This window comes from Calonectris borealis, chromosome 6 (genome assembly GCF_964195595.1).
Source record: "Calonectris borealis chromosome 6, bCalBor7.hap1.2, whole genome shotgun sequence".
NCBI lineage: Eukaryota > Metazoa > Chordata > Aves > Procellariiformes > Procellariidae > Calonectris > Calonectris borealis.
In genome coordinates this window covers 18,253,522-18,275,287 of record NC_134317.1, presented here as the reverse complement: position 1 = coordinate 18,275,287, position 21,766 = coordinate 18,253,522, and the positions used below count along the sequence as shown (strand labels likewise).

Genomic DNA, 21,766 nt, shown 5'->3' with positions numbered 1-21,766 from the left:
GCTCCCTTCGCCCCCCCACACCAAGCCCCTCCACCCAACGCACACTCTGGGGAAGGGCAAGCCGCGGGGTGCTGCGTGGCACAGCAGGGGTACCCTGTGTGGGCAGGAGGGATGCTGGCACCCATCTTCGCAAGAGCCGGGCTGCTCTGCCCCAGGGCTGTACCCCACACCTGTGTCCGAGTCGGGGTCACTGCTGCCCCCCTGCACCGGGTACAGTGCCACCGCTCCCGGCCAACCCCAGGAATCATCACAGGGAGAAACTGAGGCAGCCCCGGGCACATCACATGGAGAGATGGGGCATCGCAAGTGCCCCCTGCAACCTGGGGGTCACCGGACAGAGATCCCCTAGCACCAAAGGAAGGGGAATGGGAAGCATCCCCCTTGCCAGCCTGGGAGGGCAAGGGGCCGGTGGCAGGGATGTGTGAGGGCCGCACTGCTGGCACCCCAGGCTTGGTGGCAAGCAGCGGGGTGGCTGGGGGCTGATGGTGGGCACCTGCCCGGGGTGACGCGTGGGGCTCTGCCAGCAGCAGAGCGACCTGCATGACCAGCAGCGAAGCCATGGACACCCTGGGACAGCACAAGATCACGGTGTGGGAGGAGGAGAGCTTCCAGGGCAAGCGCTGCGAGTTCCTCATGGAGTGCCCCAGCATCATGGAGCGTGGCTTCCGCAAGATCCGCTCCATCAAGGTGGAGTCTGGCCCGTAAGTGCCCCACCAACCCCGCAGCCCCTTGGCGCACCCTGCTCTGGCAAACCCGCTGCTCCCAGGGGACTGTCAGGAGCTGCCCGGGAGCCAGGACACCGGGGTCATTCCTCAGCTCTGACGCAGCCTCATCATGCAACCTCCCTCCCTGTGCTCCTTGCGTGGTGCCTCAGTTTCCCCATCTGCAAAGCAGGGCAGGGAGACCCTGCCGAAGCGAGGCGCAGGTCAGAGGCAGTGGTGTGGCCCTGGGGAGAGGGGTCCCACTCGCAAAAGGGACATTTGCTGCTAGCAAGGACCCCGACCTCCGTGACAGACCCACACCCTGCCAGGACGTCTCCATCCCCTGTGTGGGAGGGAGAAGCCGGCCCTGGGCTGAGCCTGGGGGCTGCATCGCGCACCCCTGAGGGCTTCCCTCTTCTCCCCTCCAGCTGGGTGGGCTTCGAGTACCCTGAGTACCAGGGGCAGCAGTTTATCCTGGAGAAGGGTGACTATCCTCGGTGGGAGGCCTGGAGTGGGAACAGCGGCTACCGGACCGAGCACCTCCTCTCCTTCCGGCCCATCAAGTGCGCGGTGAGTTACAGGGACAACACCACGGTGAGTTACGGGGACACCAGCGTGGTGAGTTACGGGGACACCAGCGTGGTGAGTTACGGGGACACCGGCGTGGTGAATTACGGGGACACCACCGCGGTGTGCTCGGGGCAGGCAGAGTATCCCCCTGGCAGCCCAGTATGGAGGGAGATGAGGGACAGACAGGAGGACGGGTTACGTGGGACGTGGGATGGAAGGGTGAGGCACACACGGAGGTGCCATGGGGTGGAGAGGTGGCTGCACCCGCTGGCTCCCACCTCCCTGCAAGGATCCTGGGATGTTCTTTAGGGCTAAAATTTAGCCTGAAACACCATGCCAGCTCCTTCTGCTTTGTGCATTGGAGAGCCACCTCCCAGGCTGGGGTCCCAGCCCTTGTCCCCCCGCCCCAGATACCCGGGGATGGGGTGAGCAGAGAGGAGCCAGCAGGACTGCAGGGATGCTTGGGTTGCGGGGTCCATCCCCCTCCCACTTGGGGTACCCGAGCCGTGCCTAGGCAGATGCAGCCTCTATCGCTCCATCTGCAGAGACACTGGTGCTCGCAATAGCGGCACGTCTGTGCCTCCGAGCGGGGGGTCCCCCCCCAACTTTTAATAATCACCAGGCAGATATGCTTGGGCTTTAATAAAGGGGATGCGATAAGATCACTCCTTACTGGCAGGACTGCTCCTCTGTGCAGATAGATGCGTATGGGGGCTGGGCACAGGGGACAGTACTGCATCACTCAGTGTCCCAGCAATTAACCCCTCGGTGCCCAGCACCCAGCAAAGCCCCACAGAGCCGGGGGGACCGCTCTCAGCAGCCTGCCTTGCCCTGCAACTCTCCTGCAGCTTCAGGTAGTGCAAGGATGCTGAGGGCAGGAGCCCATGTGGGTGCAGAGAGTGTGGCCACTGTCACCCTCACTGGCAGCTGTGCATGGGGCCACAGGGACATGAGAGCAGTATCCTCTGGGCAGCCCTGGGGTGTCCCGGTGAGAGGGTGCCAGGCTGAAGGACATCCCCATGCCTTGCACCAAAGCTGGGCATAGTCCCAGGCCTCCCACGGTGCCTTGGTGCATGTCCCCCTGATGCCACATCCCCTATCCCTCCACAAGCCACCCCATCCCCGCTGATCCCCAGCTTTCTCCCTCCGCAGAACCACAACGACAGCAAAGTCACCCTCTACGAGGCAGAGAACTTCCAGGGGCACAAGTTTGAGCTGAGCGACGACTACCCCTCGCTGCAGGCCATGGGCTGGGGCAACAAGGAGGTGGCATCCATCAAAGTGAACGCCGGAGCGTGAGTCCCACCAGCGGGGAGGGGGGTGGTGGGGGCCGAGAGCAGGGAGGCAAGCACCTCCCTCCTGCATAGCCCCAGGGATGGGGAAGGGGGACCCCAAAAAGGAGGGGTGCCTGCCAGCTCCCCTTCCCATGAAAATCCAAGCTGTGGGGTGTTTTCTGTCCCTCCCCTCTCAGGGCAAGCAGCGGGATGGGAAGGGAGGAGAGGGAAGGGAAGGGGAGGGGAGGGGAGGGGAGGGGAGGGGAGGGGAGGGGAGGGGAGGGGATGGGGGGGGATTTGGCCCAGGGCTCTGAGCCAGGGGTCTGCCTGCAGGTGGGTGGCATACCAGTACCCAGGATACAGGGGCTACCAGTACGTGCTGGAGCGGGACAGACAGAACGGCGAGTTCAAGAAGTACAACGAATACAGCAGCCAGGCCCACACCAACCAGATCCAATCCATCCGCCGCGTCCAGCACTGAGCAGGGGCAGGGCCGCACGCCCCGCAGCCTCCGGGCTGCTGTGCAATAGACCTCTATCTGGTAGCAAATAAAGGCATTTGTCAAAAAAAAAAGGGTGCTCCTGCCTCTGCTCTTGTCCTTGAGGGGCTGATAGACCCCGAGGCCCCCCTGTGGGGTGGGAGGCAGGGTGCCTGCCCCAGCCCTGCTGCCCCCCAGCTCTCAGCAGCTGGAAGGGGTTTCCCCTTCCCCAGCTGGTTTTGGACCTGGGGCCACCTCCACCCTGGGCTGAGCTCTCTGCACCCCACCTCTGGTCCATGCACAGCAACTAGAGGGGATGCAGTATGGTTCCCATCCCCATGATGCTCCAGCTGGAGAAATGGGAACTTACTGGGAACTTACTGGCCTTACTGGGCAAAGAAGGGGCTGGAGCTGGGAGGGGGCATCTAGTGGGGTTGTGCCCTGGGTCCTCCTCCCAGTCTCAGCGCCAGGGAAGGTGATTGCTACAAAGCCTGTGTACACGAAGTCCCCTCTTTCTGCACCCCGGTTTGGAAGAGAAAGGGGGGTCCCTGCCCGCTGTGCACGTGGGGAGGAGGAGGAGGAGCATTGGGGTCATCTTGGGGCGGGGGGACTGCCACAAATGGGATGGCCACAGCTGGGGCAGGGTTGGGGGCACTGGCTTATAGAGGGAGCGTACAGGGGTTGCGTGGGGGTGCGGGGGACAGGGGCAGGAGGCCCTCGGGGCAGTGTCCCGCAGCTGGCAGGGGGCTCTGCTCACTGCTCCCAGCACCCTGAGGGTCCAGGTCCCCCCCACCCCCAGCCTGGCCACGCCAGCACATCCGTGCCAGCATCCGGCTCCGGCTCCGCCCGGGCACACCGGGAGCCCCACCCAGCCTCCTCCTCCTCCTCCAGCACCCTTTCCCGGCCTCCTCCTCCTCTTCCATCCTGCTCCGGCACCCCGAGCCCTCCTGGGGCGCAGGCCTCTGGTCCCGAAGTGCTCCCCGCACCCAGTGCTGGATGGCCTGGACGCCTGGGTCCCAGGATGCCCACCCTGCTACAAGCACGCCTGGCCTTGGGGCTGTGGGTGCCCCAGAAGGGTGCTGGGAGACTGGGAAGGACCGGGCTGGGAGTCAGTGTGTGCACGCCCTGCACCCACGGCTGCACAGAGACCCCAGCCCCAGCGTGTGTGTCGGTCTGTGCATGTGTGTGTGTGTGTGTGCGCACACGCACATGACCTCGCACACGAGTGTGCACACAAGTGTGCCCATGTACACCCTGCACGTCCCCACTCCCTCTCCCCTTGCACCCCAATGTGCTCCATGCAAAAACCCCAGCACCTTGTGCATCCCCATCCCGCAGGGTGTCCCCGTTGCGGGGTGCCCCCCTGCCCTTCCCTGTCCCCTCCGTGTCCCTGCTGGCCCCACCCCGCCACGGCCCCACGGCAGCTGGCCTCTCCCCCTACACAAACACATTCCTGCACACCCGGCCGGGCTGCAGCCAGCCCAAGGCCACGTCAGCTCGGCTCTGCTCCACGCCGCCGGCACACAGGTGAAGTGGTCCTGGGCACCTGCACATAGGGCTGTGACGGGCGGGGGGGGGGCCTGTGGGGGTCACGGCAAAACGTGGGGTCCTTATTACTCCATCCTGGGGCGGGGGGAGAGCGCTGGGTTGGGGGGTGGGGGGCAAACTGCCTGCTGGCAGCCAGAGGGACCTTCTGCTGCTGCCAGCTGGGTGCTCCACGTGTCTGGGCTCTGTCCCCTGGAGCCCTGCAGATCCCCCATGGAACCCGAAGCCCCATCCCCTGGCTCCCCCATGGACCTGGGCTCCTGTTCCCTGATTCCTTGTGTACCCTGCCCCCCCAATTCTGTGGGTCTGTCCCAGGTCCCCCATGTCCCAGCACCCCCATGAACCTGGGGGGTTACATTGCTCAGGTCCCCAGAGTTCCGCATGGGCGCAGGGCTCCCCAGCCCCTGGGACCCCACACTCCCTATCCCTCTGCACCCCTTAGCCCTCAGGTCACCCAAAGCCCCCAGTCCCCTCACACCCCACCGTAGGCCCCCTCAACCACTGGCTTTCCCAGGGACCCAGGAGTCTCCAACCCCAGTACCCCCCACAGCCCCTCTATGTCCAGCTCCCACAGCCCTAACCCTGCTTCTGAGGCTGATCCCAAACTGCTCCCCCCACTCTGGGCTGATGTGGTGTCCAGCCCAGACCCCCCCCTGCCCCATGCCCTCCGCCATGCAGGTTTACTGGAGGAAGATCCTGCTCACCAGGACTGCCAGGGGGAGAGGGGCTTGGCAGGTTTGGCCCCCTCCCCACTTCACCCCGCTGTCTCCGGGGCTTGTTTTCCGTTGCCTGCGGTTTGTTGCAGCGACTCAGGCAGCGAAAGCAAGTCTGGGAGGCTGCGGCGCCGCTGCTGGGAGGGACCGCTGCACTTGGGGGGCTGGAGAGGAGAGGGATGGGGGGAGCAGCCAGGGCTGTTGGGTTGTACAGAGCTGGGACACCCCGCTGGGGGTTCAGGGGAGCTCAGGGGACAAGCTGGGGGAAGAGAAACTTTTTAAGGGCTGTTACATCGGAACAGGATTGGTGGGGAATTGGTGGGGGGGTACCGTGGGCTCTGCTCATGTGTCCCCCCACCAGCATCTGTTCTCTGTCCCCAGTGGAGATGGGCAGCAGGGGTGGAGCACCTGGATCCCAGCTCAGCACCCGTGGGACCTCCTGTTTCCTAAACTCTTTGGACACCCCCACCCAGGAGGAGCCACCAGCCCCGTTGTGCTGTGGCACCCAGAGGAACCTTGGCTGAGCATTGCTCCCCGTGGGCTGTGGCTTCTTCTTATGCAGGGCACATTTTGGCTGCAGTATAAATAATAACCGCGGGTCTGGCATGGCCATATCCTGGTTTCCATTAGATTCACGTCTTGCGATGACCACTTTCAAGAAATTCGGCTAAGTCCAGCGTGAGAGCTCATCGTTTCATTAGATATCAATGAAACATCACAGGAGAGGTCGTGGGCTGATGGGTGGCTTGGCTGTACGGCATTGGACTCGTGGATCAGAGCTGGTCCCCGCTGCTGGAACGCTGCCTGGCTGCCTCAAGCTGCGGGGTGCCGGCGGAGAGTGTCTTTTGGGATCCGAGATCACCCCACACCTTTTCCCTGTTACAAGCTTCTCCCCGAATTGCCCTTCCATCTTCATAACACTCGGGGCTGCCCAGGACAAGCTGGTGGAGATGGGTCCATGCAGGTTTGGGTGGGTGTTGGGGGTCACCCAGCTTCTACAGGTTGTAATAAAGTTGAGCAAGAGATTGGGACAGGGCTGGGGAACCCAGGATGGTCACAGGCTTAACTCTCCCTGAGGCAGGGACTGTCCAGAAGGGCACGGAAAAGCTAGGGAGGTGGCAGAGCTGTGATATGTCCTGGTGCCACCAACCACTGGAGATGCACTTACCCACCCCAGAGCTCTGGGCACTATAAAGGGACTTCAGCATCGGGGTCCCAGAGCTGCAGAAATGTGGCGGGGACACAACCGACCCACCTCAGGGCTCTGGGAGCTGCAAGGGGACCCCAGGACTGTGCTGAGGACCCTGGAGCTGGAGAAGGGGCAGGCAGGGAGCTCCAGGGCTGGCAGCATGGGTGGCTTGGGGGGACGGAAGCAGGCGGGATGATGCCTTGCGGTGAGATGCAGAAGGCCCAGGTGATGCCAGCCGCGCGGGGACCACCGTGCCCACTGGCCAGCCATGTGGGCTGGGGAGCGGGGTGCTGGTGGTGGCGGTGGGAGGCCGGGCCCGGACGGTCTCCAGGCAGTGTCCGAGCCCCACGCCCAGCTGGGATGGCAGCGCCGTGTTTGCGAAGAGTTAAGGAGGCGGAAGAGGCAGGAAGCGGCCCGAGCCGCTCTCCATAGAAACCCGCGGCCGTGATTAAAGTCTGATGCGGACCCGATAGCGGGGGGGGGCAGCGCCCGCTTTAATTACAGCGGAGGAAATTGCTGGAGCCGGGGCCCCGAGCCCCTGCGAGTTGCCTGGAAACTTCCCCCCCCCCGCCTCCCCCGGCCCCTGCCCGTCCCCTGCCCGTCCCGCTGCCATTTATTCGCCATCAGCTGCTCCCTGATAAAGTGGAATAATAATAATAATAATAGGGGCAGGAATATTAAAACATGCAGCCCGCGGGCCACCCCCACAGCTGCCATGAGACACGGCGCCGGAGCGGTGCCACTGCTGCTCAACATGTACCTGCCAGGTACGGGCGGACCCCCCCGGCCGCTGCCCCGCCGCAGCGCCGTGCACCGCACAGCACCCCAGCCCCCGCCCGCCCTGCCCCGCCGCTGCCCCGGGGTCCTCCTCTGCCCCGTCTCCCTCCAGCACGCACCCTGCCTTCCCCTCTCCCTCTGCCCATCCTCCCTTCCTGCCTTCCAACCTCCCAACCATCCCTTCCTCCTTCCTTCCAGCCGCCCTCAGAGCCTTCCATGCCCGCACACCCATCCTCCCTTCCATCCTTCATCCACCCACTGTCCCCTTGTCCTTCCATCCCTCCATCCACCTTTTTGTCCTTCCAACCGATCCTTCCACCCACCCACCCTTCCCCTGTGCTTCCATCCATCCTTCCACCCCACCCACCTGTCCCTCTTTCTGTCCCCGCTACCAGCCACCCCCTCCATCTACCTCCATCCCTTCCATCAGCCCATTCTTCCACCGTCTTACCCATCACCTGCCCTTCCTTTTATCCTTCCACCCTTCCACCTCTTGCCCTTCCTTCCCTCCTTCTTCTTATCCTTCCCTCCATCTACCCATCTAACCCACCCATCCTCCCTTCTGTTCTTCCATCCGTCCATCCATCTCTCCTTCCTTCTTTCCATCCACCTCTCCATCTATGTCTCCTTTCCCCAGCCATCCGCTCCCCAAACACCGATACTCATCCTTCCTTCCACCCGCCGCTCCTGCCACCCATCCTTCCACCCCACCCGCCTCCTCTCCCTCTCCCCCTGCCCCGCAGCTCTCCCTCTCTCCATCTCTTCTCCCTACCCCAGCCCGCAGGATTTTCTATTCCTATTTAAAAGCTTCCCCGGCTCGGTCGGAAATCGGATTTCCTTTTTCCTGGACGCGTTTCCTGGCTTCGCCGCGGCGGCGGGGCAGCGGAGGGGGAGCGGCCGGGGGCTGCCCGCGGGTGGGCGCCGGGGGGTCGCCGTCCCGCCTAGCCCCGGCCCCCCCCTGCACCCCCACCCGCGCCCCTTTTTCCCCCTCCAGATCCAGTCGGGGAAACTTTGTTCAAAGACGGGAAGAGCCAGGCGTGGGGGTCCCTCAGCCCGGGCGTGCAGAAAGGTAAGCGCACCGCTGCCCCTTCCCCGGGACCGGCCCCGCTCCCCCCGGCCCGCCCGGAGCGGGGACCCTCCCGGGGCACACGCATCCTCTCCCGCCCCGCAGCCCTCGGGGACCCCTTCCCGTCCGTGTGCCGGGCACTGCCCACGCAGGACACGGCCACCGCGGAGCCCCGCTCCCTGCTGCTGCGGGCGGCTTGGGCTGCAACCATCCCGCGGCCAAAATCCACCGGGAGAGCAGCCGAGCCCCGACGGCCGGGAGCCGCCGTCCCGTTGCAGCGGAGGGGAGTGGGGTGCCCAGTGCCCCCGGCCACCCCGGAGCCCTGCAGTGGGGCGGGCCGGGTGCGGGGTCCCAGCTCGGGTCCCCCCGGTGCTCCGGGGACATCCGATGGGGAGGGAGCTGCCAGCCAGCCTGGGAGCTGGGGGGAGTGATCTGGGCTCAGGGGACCCGTGCCTGGGAGCAGGGGAGTGAGGTGAGCTACACCCGGGAGGGAGCTGCCGGTGCAGGGCTGGGGCTTGGGCAGGGCATGGGCCAGCTGGGAGATGGTGGATCCCCGGGAGCCGGAGTCATCCGTCCGGGATCCCCTGGATCGGCCAAGGGCTGGCCAGCGAGCAGCCTGGAGCCTGCTGGGGAGCACAGCAGGGCTGGTCACCGGGCAGACACGGGGCCAGTGCTGTGGCGTTTAGGCCATGTAGCTTGCCTGCCTGGCAAGGAGACAGGGGTCAGGGGATGCTCTGATCAGGAAAAGGGGAGCCCTGCTTTAGGGGTGGGAGGGGGGCAAAGCTGGGACTGGGGAGAGGCTCTTTTGCCTCTGCACTGCGGACTCTGCCCCAGCCATCCTCTGCGCACTGCGCTGCGTTGAGGACTTTTTTGGATTCCCGGAGGTTTCCCCAGGGAGCTGTCGGGCGCTGCAGCATAGCACCCTGCGGCAGGCAGAATTGAACCTCGCCACCCCACCCAGCTGCACCCCCAACACCTCCCTGCCTTCCTTGCATGGGGTGGGGAACCCCATGGGTGGGGGATAGCAGGAGCCCAGGGTGGGGGCTGTGGGGGTGGAGAAGAGACGAGGGCTGTGAATGTACCCTAGAGAGGAGAGATCCCCACCTCAGTCCCAGGATGGGTGATCTGGAAATACAATACCTTGGAAAGACCTGGCTCGTCTGCCTGGTTTGGGATGTCTGAGCGAGGTTTGGTGGAATGGGGATGGATGCGGAACGGCTGTTCCCTGCTTCTTCCAGAGCAAGAATTGGGGGGCACCAGATAAAGTAGGTGGGTGCAAAGCAAGCAGGACAAGGTGGTTCTTTGTGGGAAATGTAGCTGAGCTGTGGGACTGCCTGCTGCGGGGGTCGTGGGTGCTAAACCTCTTTATGGGATCCAAGCACCTTTAGACAAAATAGTGGCAGAAAAGCACAGAGGGGAGGATGAAATGCAAAGACACTTCCTCTGCCGTGGGAAGAGCCCGTGCTGCAAGGGCTGGGGTCGGGAGCAGGGATGTGCAGGGGGTCCTGCTTGGGAGGGAGTGGGGGGGATCGGGGGGGGCTAGGTAAGTGCAGGGTGGCTGGGTGCCAGAGGTGGGACTGCTCGTCACCCTAAGGTCCAGGGACCCTCTCCTCTCATGACCTCTGGCCAGACCCAGTGTAGCCTGTCCTTCTGCCTCACTATGGGCATGTCCAGGTGTGCCAGGCTCCTGTGTGTGCACAGCCTGGCACAGGGCATCTTGGGCACCCACCAAGGGTGCTCCTCAGTGAAAGCTGTGGGTGCAATGGCCATGGCTCAGAGAGGACAGTTTTCCTCTGGAAATAAGGAACATTGGTGCCTGATTCAAAGGCACAGCAGGTCCTGCCCTGTCCTGGTCTCTCCTTTCCCTTTATCTGCCTGGGCCTGCCAGGCATGCAGGTCAGAGCAGTGTTGCACCCCAACTTCAGCTCGCCATGGAGACATCCTTGCAGGGCACAGTGCCCCTAGAGATGGGCAGGGGCAGTGCTGTGACACCAGCCCAATTTCAAGCAGAGGTGGCAGTGGGGAATATTGGTTCCGGGACAGATCTGGGTACTGCCAAGATACCTCCTTCTTGGGGCTGCAGATCAAAGAACCAGACCAGATCCTCACACCAAAGCAAAGGAGCAAGTATTCATCTTCAGTGGGGTGTGAATGAGGGCGAGAGGGATGTGGGGAGCCCAGACCCACTGCAGTCTGCGTTGACCTCTGAGCACTCCTACCCCTGTCCCAAGGTGCAGGGGCGTCCTCTCCTTCTCTTGCTTGGGGGGCAGGAGGGGGTAGGGATGCTGCAAAGGAGACACGACCTCATTACCATCTTCTATGTCTCTAGAGCAGAGAAGATGCAATGAGGTGCACCTGAAACCTGGGTCCGAGAGGGGGCAACATAGTGGGGTGTCGAGGAGACTGGGCACATCCTGCCCCTCTCCTTGTGCCCTGAGAGGGAGCTTTAACCTCTCCGGGGCCCGGCCTTGCAGGCAGCGGGCAGATCCAGCTGTGGCAGTTCCTGCTGGAGCTGCTCTCGGACCGGGCCAACCTGAACTGCATCGCCTGGGAAGGCACGAACGGGGAGTTCAAGCTGATCGACCCCGACGAGGTGGCGCGGCGCTGGGGCGAGCGGAAGAGCAAACCCAACATGAATTACGACAAGCTGAGCCGGGCACTGCGCTACTACTACGACAAGAACATCATGACCAAGGTCCACGGCAAGCGCTACGCCTACAAGTTCGACTTCCACGGGCTGGCGCAGGTGTGCCAGCCGGCCGCCCCCGATCACACCCTCTACAAATTTCAGGGCAACCTGGCTCCGCTGCCCTTCTCAGGCATCTCCAAACTCAACCTCATGACCTCGGGGGTGACGCCGGCCGGCTTCTCCTACTGGCCTGGCTCCAGCCCGTCCCTCTACCCCGGGCACGGGCTCCAGCCCTCTGCCCCATTCAGCGCCATGGCAGCCTCCCACCTCAACAACATGAACAACCATTACCATTAGAGGCTCGGCCGCGCCAGGCGGACCTCCCCGTCCCCAGCAACATGGTGCTGTGGAGCTGGGGAGCTCAGTAGGGAGGGATGGGGGGTGGGATCATTCCTTGCTCTCAGTTGCCGCCTTTTAGATTTGGAGAGTGGTGTGGGGGGCGAGGGGTGCTTGCAGGGTAGCTGGGTTAGTTCCCTGATGTGGGCTGGAGGAGAGAAGCCACCTAAATTTAGGGTGAGGAGGGATCCATGATCATGGGAATGGACGTGGATACCTAAAGCAGGGTGTGAATGGAAGAAAAAACCATGGGCTCTCCTCCTGGCAGGGACCGTGCCCCCCCTTTCCTTTGCAACATGCTGCCCACCCCATGAATGTCCTTAGTTCTGCCCCTACCCTGTGCCTGCCCTCCCCTCTCCTGCAGAGAGGAGTCAGGACCTGGGGCCCCAGGGCAGCTGTGTCCATGGGTGAGGGTCCCACTGGACAGGGGCAGGGAAAGGGACCCTCCTTGCTGCTCCTTGGTCCCACACCTTTGTCTCCTTGTCTTCCTTTCCTCCATCCCTCCTACACCTCCTGTCAATGGTGGCTGCCCCCAGACCTCAGGAGAAGCCTTGGTCTGGAGAGCAGATGCCCTTCATGGGTTAACTCCTGCCCAGGGCAAGGCTCTGGGGTTGGAGGTGCCAGGGGCAGGTGTGGGGGGCATTGCCAGCCTCAGGGCAAGGCCAGACACCGGAGGCAGCAGAGCCTGGCCCCTGCAACTCTACCCTCTCTCCAGTGCCCAAGGACCACGCCACAGAGCGGGACAGTCCCCGACACCCTGCACACGAGTCCGTGTCCTGCTGGCCACTTCCAAGTTTAATGCTCTAGCTTTACTGTGGCTTTAGCCCCTCGCATGCAGGGCTTGGTGGGACACCCTCCACAGGTGGGGACATCCCCAGGGACAAGGCAGGGTGGGAAGTGGGGCAGGAAAAGGGATGACAGCAGGGCTGGGAGCCCCAGGCACTGAGGGACAGCCCTGGGTCTCTCACGCTCAGTCCAAGGAGGTGCCCCCATCCTCCAGAGCAGGACTTTGGCCCAGTGGATGCAGAAGAGCTGGGCGTGCTGGGCTCTGTGCTGGCTGAGGGGAGGGACTGGTCTTCAATAAAACAGAGAGGTGCTGTGACCTGTGTCCTCTCGCATCTGCAGGGGGCTGGCAAGAGGGGAAACCACCCAGCAAATCCCTTCCCATCCGAGCCAGAGCACCTACAGGGCTGGGCTGGGGAGGATGCGGCCACCCTGCTGCATCACCTTTTCTCCAGGCATCACCTCTGGCTCTTATAGCCCCCAAAAGATACGGCAGAGCTGGAAACCTCTGGGCTTCTTGAGACACCCCTCCAGGGAAGCCACATACCCTGTTCCCAGGCTGGCAAGGGGATGTGGCAGCTGGAGGCAAAGAGGAGATGCAGTTGGCCTGGTGGGGTGTCTGCCACCCTGCCATCATCCAGGGGAATCTGGGATACCAAATGCCTCATGACCCACAGAGCCCTGTGCAACCAGCTCGGGGCAATGCACTGGGCCCAGCACAGGCTGATCCTGCAGTGGGTGTTCCTGCTGGGCTGCACTGTGCCAGGAGCAGGGAGGTCCCGAGCCGTGGAGCAGGCTTACGTGTGACATTGATGCAGTGGTGAGCTGGGAAGCACTGCTTGCCTGGCTTTAGGAACATGCCCACAGACCCACTGGTGACTGTGGTGGTTGGCATGGGGTCAGGGGCTGCCCTCTGCCTGTGCCCACCTTGGGGCTGTGCTCCCCATCCCACCCCCATCGGAGGTCCAGGGTGCCAGGGTTGGGGGCCAGGCTTACTGCAGGGATCAGACCGGCTGTGTAGGGGGGTGCCATGCAATTACCCAGCCCATGGAGGGGGTGGTCAGCCCCCAGCCCTTCTCCCTGCACCTCCCAGATCAGAGCAGCCCCTGGATCTGGGGGCTCCGTGCTGCCCCCTCTGCATTCCTCCAGGGTCTGGTCACTGGTGGCATCTGCTCAGACGTGTCCTCACTACCCTAATCAGCTTAAGGGAGGGGGAGGGCTCAGGCTGCGGGGTGGGGGGGGCCTGATGCTGCCAGTGGGGAGCCCATGTATGGGAAAGGAGCTGCCGGGACTGGGGGGGTCCCTCCCTCCAGGATCCCTGAGCATTGCACATTCTGGTCCCCAAGGATGGCAGGAGGTGAAGTGGGGGGGAAAGGAGTAGTTATCCCCATGCAACCAGCACTCAGGCTGGAGACACACACCCCCATCCCCCTCAAGCTTGGCCTTGCAAGGACAAAATGGGGGGGCTGGCCACAGCTGGCTCCCTCAGAGCCGGGGCAGGGGGCCGTGCCCCCACTGGGGGAGCCTGCTTCGGGGCTTAGGTAACTGCATGACGCAGGGCAGGTCACGGATTAAGGGATGTGGGTCACCAGCAGCTCCCCCCAGCCACCATCCCGTTCCTATCCCTCCTGTCCCTCTGCCAGTGCCTGCTCCAGGGAAGCGCAGGTGAGCCCAGTTCCCTCCTCATTCCCGGCCCTGCAATCCGGGTCTCTGCTGGATGGGAGGCTGGACATGCTGAGGAAAGGGGGGAGTTACCTTTTTGGGAGAGGGAGGACTGCCGCATACCCGCAATGCAACAGGCTGCAGCTGAGGGCTTGTTTTGCTCTGCTCTGAGCTCACCTGGCACAGTCCCCCTGCTCTGTCCCCAGAGTGCCACCCCAAAAGCCAGGAACCAGCCCGGCACTCCCCAGGGATAGGAGTGAGCTAGGAGGGACGGTGGGGGACACCCATGCAGGACTGCACCAGCAATGTTCTCGCCTGCCTGAGGATGCAGCCGATGTCACCATGGCAACTCGGGATGCTCCCATCCCCAGGCCCCACTGGGACCAGCCCCACCGCCCCATGTTGTGCTTACCGGAGGGGGGGACAGAGCATCACCTCCCACCCAACCCAGCCTCCCCCCTCCCCAGAGCCCCGTCTGACCCAGCCTGCCAGCAGCACCGTTTTCTTCAGTCACCAAAACCGCCGGCTCGGAGCAGACTGCAGCAAAATCCTGCCAATGGGCGAGTGGGGCCGAGCCCGGCATGGCTCCCGGCGGAGCATTGTCCCTGGCCCCGACTGGGGGTGCCCAGCCAGGGGGGCTGATGGGGGAGCACCGTCCCTGGCAGTGGGGTGCACCAGCTGGGTGGGGAGCCTGTCCTAGGCAGCTGGCAGCAGGGTGCATGGGCCCGGCGCACCCACGGGCTCCAGACCTACCTGCGGGGTGACCTCGGGTGCCCTGCCCAGGGTGAGATGGGGGAACGTGGTCCCAAAGGGCCTCAGCCTGCGCTGGGAAGAGCAAGGGAGCAGCACACGTGGCCTGGCAGCTTCTTCTGCTGCCTTGTGATTAAAGGCAGGGGTTTTTCCTACTTAAAAAAAATACATGTATCTCTGTCTCTGGCTGTGCTTAGCCGGCAAGAGGGCAGGATTGAGCCCTGCCCTGCCCTCAACCTCTTGCCAGGGTGGCAGGGGGACCCCTCCAACTCCCCCAGAGTCTCCCAGCCCCACAGTAAGGGATCAGAGAGGGGATGGAGTAGCCCCTCTCCTATTTTAGCAGAGCCAGGTCACCACTTGCTTCATTTCTCACGCTGGGAAGAGACAGGTCTGCCCTGGGGGACGTGGGCTGCCTCCCTGACCACCCCTGCTCCCCCTCCAGCTCTCCCAATTCCCACCTTTTTCCTCCTCTCCGCATCCCCGCTGCGCTGGCTCCTCAGCTCGGTCCCCCCACCCCCAAGCTGCTGACTCACATCCTCTCTCCAGACGCCACCTTCCCTTGGCCTGGCTCCTTGCAAAGCGCTTCGTGACTTAGTGTGGCTCAGCTGGAGCCCGCAGGTGCAGGCAGTCAGGCTCCAAAACCCCCCGTGAAGCCCCTCCAAGGAACCAACCGTGATGCTTCCAAAAGATGCTGCTTTCTCCCTTGCCAATGTGTTCGGGGCTGGGGCCGTACTGCCACCATAAACCCCCCTGGCCTGGACTTCTCTTCCCCCAGGTCCTGGATGCACCTGGGGGGAGCTTTGTGCGCTTTGGGTTTCTTCCCTGCTCACTGCCCTCCCCAGACACAGGGGTGCTCTGGATGGAGCCCCAAACCTTGTCCCTGCTGCCATCTGCTCTCTGGTGCCCAGGCAAGGGCTGCCGGGGAGACAGTGTCCTGGTGCCGCTCCTGCCCAGCTGTACACCGAGACCTTGGGCTGGACTCTGCTGAGGGCAGAGGCTGGGCAGCGGGGAGGACAGGATTAATGTGCTAATGCCAGATTACACTCTAATGCAGGACTTCTGATGAGAGACCGGCACCCAGTCCATCCCGGGGGGCACTCACTCCCTGGGGCAGGCTCCCCACAACTGCCCCAGGCCACAGCTTGGTGCTGCCTGGCTGTCCCCCAAGGAGCTCGATCCTCAGGAGTGACACAGGACCGTGAGACAGGCAGGGGACACAGCACAGGGTGACCTCCATGCTCAGCTCTCAGTGGGCTGGAGGTAATGCCCCAGCCTAGGCAGCCCCAGCCCTCCGCTCTGCCAGGCACCGTGGCAGAAGGATTAACCATCACAGCAGCACTCCAAAGCATCTGGTTCTCCTTCTCCACCTGCCCCAGCTCCTTGGCACAGAGCTGTCCCCAGTCTGTGCTCCTCAGTCCCATACCCACCAGCCAGGCAATGCCACAGGCCATGTTTTGGCTACAGCAGGGACCAAACTGTCTGCTGTCCCACCTCCCTCGGTCTCATGCCTGCCACTGGGCTACCCTGGGCACAGGCAGAGCTCAAAGCCTCTTGCAGGTTCCCACCCCAGCCTGGCTGCGTCCCCCACCAGCTGAGACCCTGTGGCAGTTGTCCTGCCCCTCCCTGGGTAAAAATATCTCTTCAGCCAATTTAGTCCAGGACCCCTCATGCTCTCTCTGCCATTTGCTGCCATCTCCCTAGGTCACTTTGTCCACGTCTTCCCCCCTAGACATCCCACCAGCAGCTGTGACTGAAGTGCCATGGAGTAGGGAGGGGACCAGAAACCTGCACCCACAAGTCATCTCCAATTCAGCAGAGGATCAACAGCCCAACGCTGGATGGAGCCAGTGTCCGAGCAGCTCCCACAGAGACAGAAGAGAGACCTCCCACTTCCATCTGCCTTGAGGAACATGTTATCCATCATCCTTGCAGCCGAACGGAGGAGAAGGGCTTGCGCAGAAAGCTGGGCTGAGGCAGGTCCTTCACCAGCCACGTGGGCACCGGGTCTGCATCATCCGGAGCAGTTTCCTCCCCACAGAGCAGCTCCGAGTCACTCTGGGGTATGCTGCCAACTCTTAACAGCAAGAGCACAGCTTCCCCGCTGTTTGTCCGGCAGGAGGAGGCACGGCTTGCCAGGCTGGCTCCTCCATGCCCCAGTGCCATGGCCAGCACGTCCAGTGCATGGAGTTTGCTCTGCGGACAGAGCAGCAGGGCAAGGGGAGTCCCACAGAGCTGTTGTTCCACGAGCTCCGGGCAGAACCCCCCACTTCCACGGGTGACTACGCATCCTGGGGACCCACCGCCAGCCAGGGTGCCTCCAGCAGTCCCACGCACCCTTGGGGAACAAGGGAAGGATGCTATGGCCTGAGAAGAGACCTCCCTGGGGCAGGAGGGGCTGAATCCACTGCAGGTTGCACCATGCAGCTTGTGCCCACCTCCCCTGCTGCAACGTGGCATGGAGCAAATGGGGCATCCACTGTGAGGCATAGAGAGGAGAGGTATTCCTGCTGGAGGAATTTCAGACTAGGAGAGAGCTGGGATCTTTCATGAAGGCCCTGTGGTGATGGATCCCTGACTTGGCCCTGCTGCTCTACCTCTGAGCCCCAAACCCGATGTGAATCCCCCATCCCTGCAACCCCAGACACTGCTGGGCCCTGCGGCTGGCAGCAAGGGGGGCTTCCCAGCCCCTCCTGAGAGGGTCTCAGCCTCTCACTGCTCCTCAGGGAGCACCGGGTGGCTGCAGGGATCACAAGTTTGGGGACAAGCTCTATCCATCCCCTACTGCTGCCCCACAGCTGGCTCCTGAGCCCAGACCCCCGGGCACCGTGCAGCAGCACAGGGGTCTGGCAAGTTAAAGCACACAGCTTTTGAGATAGGAAACTGCCAAACTCCCAAGCCTGTCTGAGAACTCCCACCCTCAGTACTCCCCACTGCTTGTGTCCCCCCCACCTCCCCTTTCCTCCCCCTGCCCCGCTCCGCCAGCAGCTGTACAAGGTCCTCTGGGGGAGGGAAAACCAGACATCTCTCCCCTCAGTAAGGCTCTGGCTGAGCCGACGACACATATTTAAATGCACAGGAGCATCTAAGCTCGTCTCTCATTCCTTGACATTTCCAGAGACTCCAAGCTGTCTTCAATTACCAGTCTGCAATTAGCTCTTCCTAAATCCCCCAATGAGGCCTAGCACTCTTAATCAATGAAACACAAGGGAGGAGGGGAAGGACATGGCCTCACTGCAGCTGGAAGCATTTTAAAAGGCTGGGGCTTGAAGCTGGAAGGACCCCGAGAGTGTATCTAAGGGGATTTGTAGGGTGGAAAACCTCCACCAGTGCTGGCAGGTTGTTCAGCTCTGGAGATGGGACTCTATAAAGCCCCGCGGCTGGGGGTAGAGGGTCACTGGAAAAACACCCCCAGCTCAGGGTGGAGACAGCCAGCACCTATGGCTCGAGTGTTACCCTGCGATGCTGCAGACCCTTCTTGCTGGATGGTGGCATGCTGCTTCACCTCCCCCTGCCTCAGTTTCCCTCTCTGCAAAAAACTGACAGGGGAAAGTCAGGGCTCCCCCAGCATCTCTGTAGGAGCTCTAAGGGTCCAATTCAACCCCAGTTTAAGCCAGAGTAAGTCAGAGCTGCTACCTTCCCCAGCACAAGACATGGATATGGCCAAATTTGGGTTGGGGGTGGGTTGTGAGTATGTTTTGGCCCAGACAGCTCACCACAAGGTCACATGAATGTCAGTCTAAAGGCAGGGACAAGAGCACCCATTAGGGACAGGGAGGAAGGCAGTAGCACAGGTCTGGGTGGGTTTACGCAGCCACTGAAAAGCCTTGCACAGCACCCTGCCAGGTCAGTCCCCATCACAGGGACATCTGTGCTGTCTTCCTGGCAGCACAGCTTTGCCTGAATGAGCCAGATTGGGCCTAATTAGCAGCTCTGCTGATGCACACAAAGGTAGAGAGAATCCAGCTTACCCTCCATGACCTGCAGAGCCAGAACAGCTCTTCCTGGCTGAGGGGAGCCCAAGCGCCTGGCTCAGAGGGGCTGGGGAGCACTGGATGCAGACCCCAACGGGAAAGCGTGTGCTGTGGATCCTGCTAAAGAAGCCCTGGCAAATTCAGTAGCCTGAAGGATAGCAACCAGCTATGAGAAAGGCAAAGCCTTTCCCTTCTCCACCCCACTCCCTGGGGGTCTGCAGAAGTACCGGGCTGGCAACCGGGCTAGCAACACAGCCCCCACAGCCTGCTTCTGCCAGGGAAGGGAGCCCAGCCCTGCAGGCCAGAGATAGGGACGAAGGAGGTGAGGCGGGGTAGCTTTAGGTGAAAAAAAAGAAAGGAAAAAAAAATATTAAAAAAAAAAAAGGAGGTGACGCAGGCTGTGGGATCCTAGTTAAATCCAGTGCAGCAGACAGGCATCAGACATTTCCATCTGGAATGGAGGAGGCCAGGAGAGCTCACAGGGAGCCAAGGGACACTTGGGTGGACCAGGACTGGCCTTGGGCACAATAAACAGGGGTGACATTCTGACCCCCAACTCACACCGGAGAGTAAAACCCCCTCTGAGAACCAGCCCCCAATCACTCTTGGGGAGGAGAGGGGGCACAACTGGGAGTTTGGGGTGCCCCCCCAATCTCCCTTGCATCCCATAGCCCAGCAAGTCCAGGGAGCCACCACCAGGCCCGTCCAGGCCGCCTCTTTATTCTCCAGTGAAGCAAAGCAAGAGGAGAGGGACACCCCCCCGCCCCGTAGCAGGTCCCTTCCCCCGGGCTCCCTAGGCCTCCTCTGGCACAGACCCCTTTCTCCGCAGCAAGCCAAGGGGTAAGGAGGGGGGCGCTCACCCCACCAGGACCCCGTTTCGGGGTGCGCACCGGGGAGGGAGGGTTTTACACGCGGGGAGGGGGGGTGGGCGCCCCCCCACACCCCAGCGGCTCGAACAAAGGGGCAAGCGGGCGGCTCCCGCAGGGTGAGGGGCAGCGACGCCCATGCCCGGGGGGGCCCGTGTCCCCCACGCGAGGGGGGGAGGCAGCGCCCACGACACGAAAGCCCGCGGCCCCCCCGGCCTTGCCCGCCCCCCCTCCCGCCTTTGTCTGCTCAGCCGCGGCAGCTCCAGCACCACGGACAGCTCCGGGCCGGCGGCGCGGGGCCCGGCCCTGCCCGCGGCGGGGGGGCTCGTTCACATGCACGATCTGCCTGGGGCCCCCGCAGCACCCAGGAGACCCCCCCGTACCCTCCTGCCCCGGACCCTCAGTTCCATTTCCCCCCCCCCCCCTTTTTTCTAGAGGAACCGCATCCAGGAGCCTCCGTTCCTCGGCAGCCTGCCCCCCTCCCCATCGCGCAGGCGGGAGGGACACCCCCCCGCCCCGGTCTTCTCCGCCGTCTCGGTGTGCCGGAGCGCAGCCCCCAGCTGGGGTTGGAAGCGGGGAGGGGGGAGCGGCCGGATCCGGAGCGGGGAGGGTCCAGGCAGCGTCTCCGTGGAGCTGACGGCCGGGGAGGGGGGAAGGCGAGGAGGATGCGGGGCGGGGAGGGGGGGAATCCGGCAGTCCTTCGCCTCCCCCGCCCCTCGGTGCGCGGCCCCTTCCGCCCCCGCGGCCGGGGGCCCGGTACCTCCCTAGCGGTCCAGGCTGATCGTCCAGTGCTTGGACCCGTCTCCGCCCTCGCCCTCGCTCTTGAGGTCCTGGAAGAGTTGCGTGAAGTAGTGCGGGTCCGCGTTGATTCGCAGCATCTTGGCGCTGAGGCGCTGGATGATGCCCAGGCAGCGCTCCCAGAAGCGCCCCTTGTCGCCCTCCACCAGGAAGGGCTTGAGCGGGTAGGAGATCTCGTTGCCCATGTAGGAGTAGGCGAGATAGAGGCAGGTGAGGAAGGCGGCCTGCAGCTCGGCCTGGCTCCCGATGTCTTCGCCCCGCAGCGCTTCCCGGCACAGCAGGTAGACGAACACCAGGTTGGCCGGGGTGATGAAGCCCTGGTCCTGCCAGCCCTGCAGCAGCAGCGAGCGGTCCACGCTGCGGAACCAGGAGATGAGCTCGCCGGGGCTCAGCTCCTTCAGCCGGTAGCAGCGGCGGCACACGAAGTCCCCCAAGCAGCGCAGCAGTTCGCCGGTGGACGCCTGCACCACCACGCGGCGCGGGGAGCCCGGGGCGCGGCTGCCGGCCGGCGGCGGCGGCGGCGGCTTGCCCCCGCCGGAGCCCGGGTGCAGCTCCTGCGGCGCAGAGGGCACGGTGGGCACCGGCACGGCCAGCGGGCCCGGCTTAGCGACGTCGGCCGGCCCCACCACCGACTTGCGCAAGTTCTCGCGGTTGCGCTGCACCACCAGCGGGTCGGGCTGGCCCGGGGCCCCCCCCGGGGCGCCGCTGCCGGGCTTCGGCGTCACCTTCTTGGTGCTCTTCTTCTTCTTGGCCGAGGCGGCCACCAGCCGCTTCCAGGTGAGCGCCGAGATGAGCACGCTGGGGCGCTTCAGCCGGCTCTCGCCCTTGCCCGGCACCCTTCCCGGCGCCTTGTCGGCCAGCAGCCCCCCGCCGCCGCCGCCGCCGCCCTTGCCCGAGGAGGCGGCGGGGGAGAGGGAGAGCACCGTGCCCATGCTAACGCCGAGCGGGACGGGCGTGCGGGGGCCGGGGCGCCGGCACCGCCCATAGGAGGCCGGGGGCTGCGGGGGAGGCGGCCCTCACCGGGGCCGCGGTGCCCGAGGATGCTCCGCCGCGCCCGCTCTGGGCTCCGCGCCCGCCGCTGCAGCCAGCCGCGGCCCCGCCGCTCCCCGCCTCCCCGCCGCCAGCCAATCGCCGCCGCACGGGCCCCCGGTGCGGCCCGCCCCCGAGCCGGTGGGCGGCGGGGGGGGCAGCCCGGCGTGGCGCGGCTCTGCCGGGCGGCCGCCGCCCCGGCGTGACCTTCACCGGTGGGCGGCTGGCCCGGGGCTGCCGCCAGGGCGGGGGGGCCGGGACCTGCGATGCTGTCCCAGCCCCTCTGCCCTCTGTGTTAGGGACGTGGGGAGGCGGCAGGGCCCTGCGGGGGGGAGCCCAGAGGACAGGGGGCACAGGAAGGGACTGGGGACGTCTTCTGAACTTGGTCGGTCTCACCCGGGTCCTGCTCTGTATTCTTACAGAGCGAGGGATGAACCTTCCCAGACCAGCAGAGCCCCCCCAAATGGTGCTGGGGGACACAGTGGGGAAGAAGAGCCCTGGGAAATGCCAGAGGGGAGGATGAGGAGGTGTGAAGGTCAAGACAACTGTGACCGTGTGCTGAGGGGGGC

General features: G+C 63.9%; 3 protein-coding genes across 3 annotated transcripts; 2 read left to right on the top strand and 1 right to left on the bottom strand.

The window, feature by feature from the left end:
- The first annotated feature begins 540 nt into the window (after positions 1–540).
- CRYBA2 (crystallin beta A2) lies at positions 541–3,026 on the top strand. The gene is made up of 4 exons (XM_075153935.1): positions 541–701; positions 1,130–1,271; positions 2,424–2,566; positions 2,879–3,026. The coding sequence occupies exons 1-4, from the start codon at positions 541–543 to the stop codon at positions 3,024–3,026; spliced, it is 594 nt and encodes a 197-aa protein (XP_075010036.1).
- Positions 3,027–7,185: 4,159 nt separating this feature from the next.
- On the top strand, positions 7,186–11,299 carry FEV (FEV transcription factor, ETS family member). The gene is made up of 3 exons (XM_075153934.1): positions 7,186–7,237; positions 8,242–8,316; positions 10,788–11,299. Exons 1-3 carry the CDS (start codon positions 7,186–7,188, stop codon positions 11,297–11,299), a joined length of 639 nt encoding a protein of 212 aa, XP_075010035.1.
- An 8,835-nt stretch (positions 11,300–20,134) lies between these two features.
- On the bottom strand, positions 20,135–21,100 carry CDK5R2 (cyclin dependent kinase 5 regulatory subunit 2). Its single transcript, XM_075153933.1, has one exon. It carries the CDS (start codon positions 21,098–21,100, stop codon positions 20,135–20,137), a length of 966 nt encoding a protein of 321 aa, XP_075010034.1.
- Between the last annotated feature and the right edge of the window lie 666 nt (positions 21,101–21,766).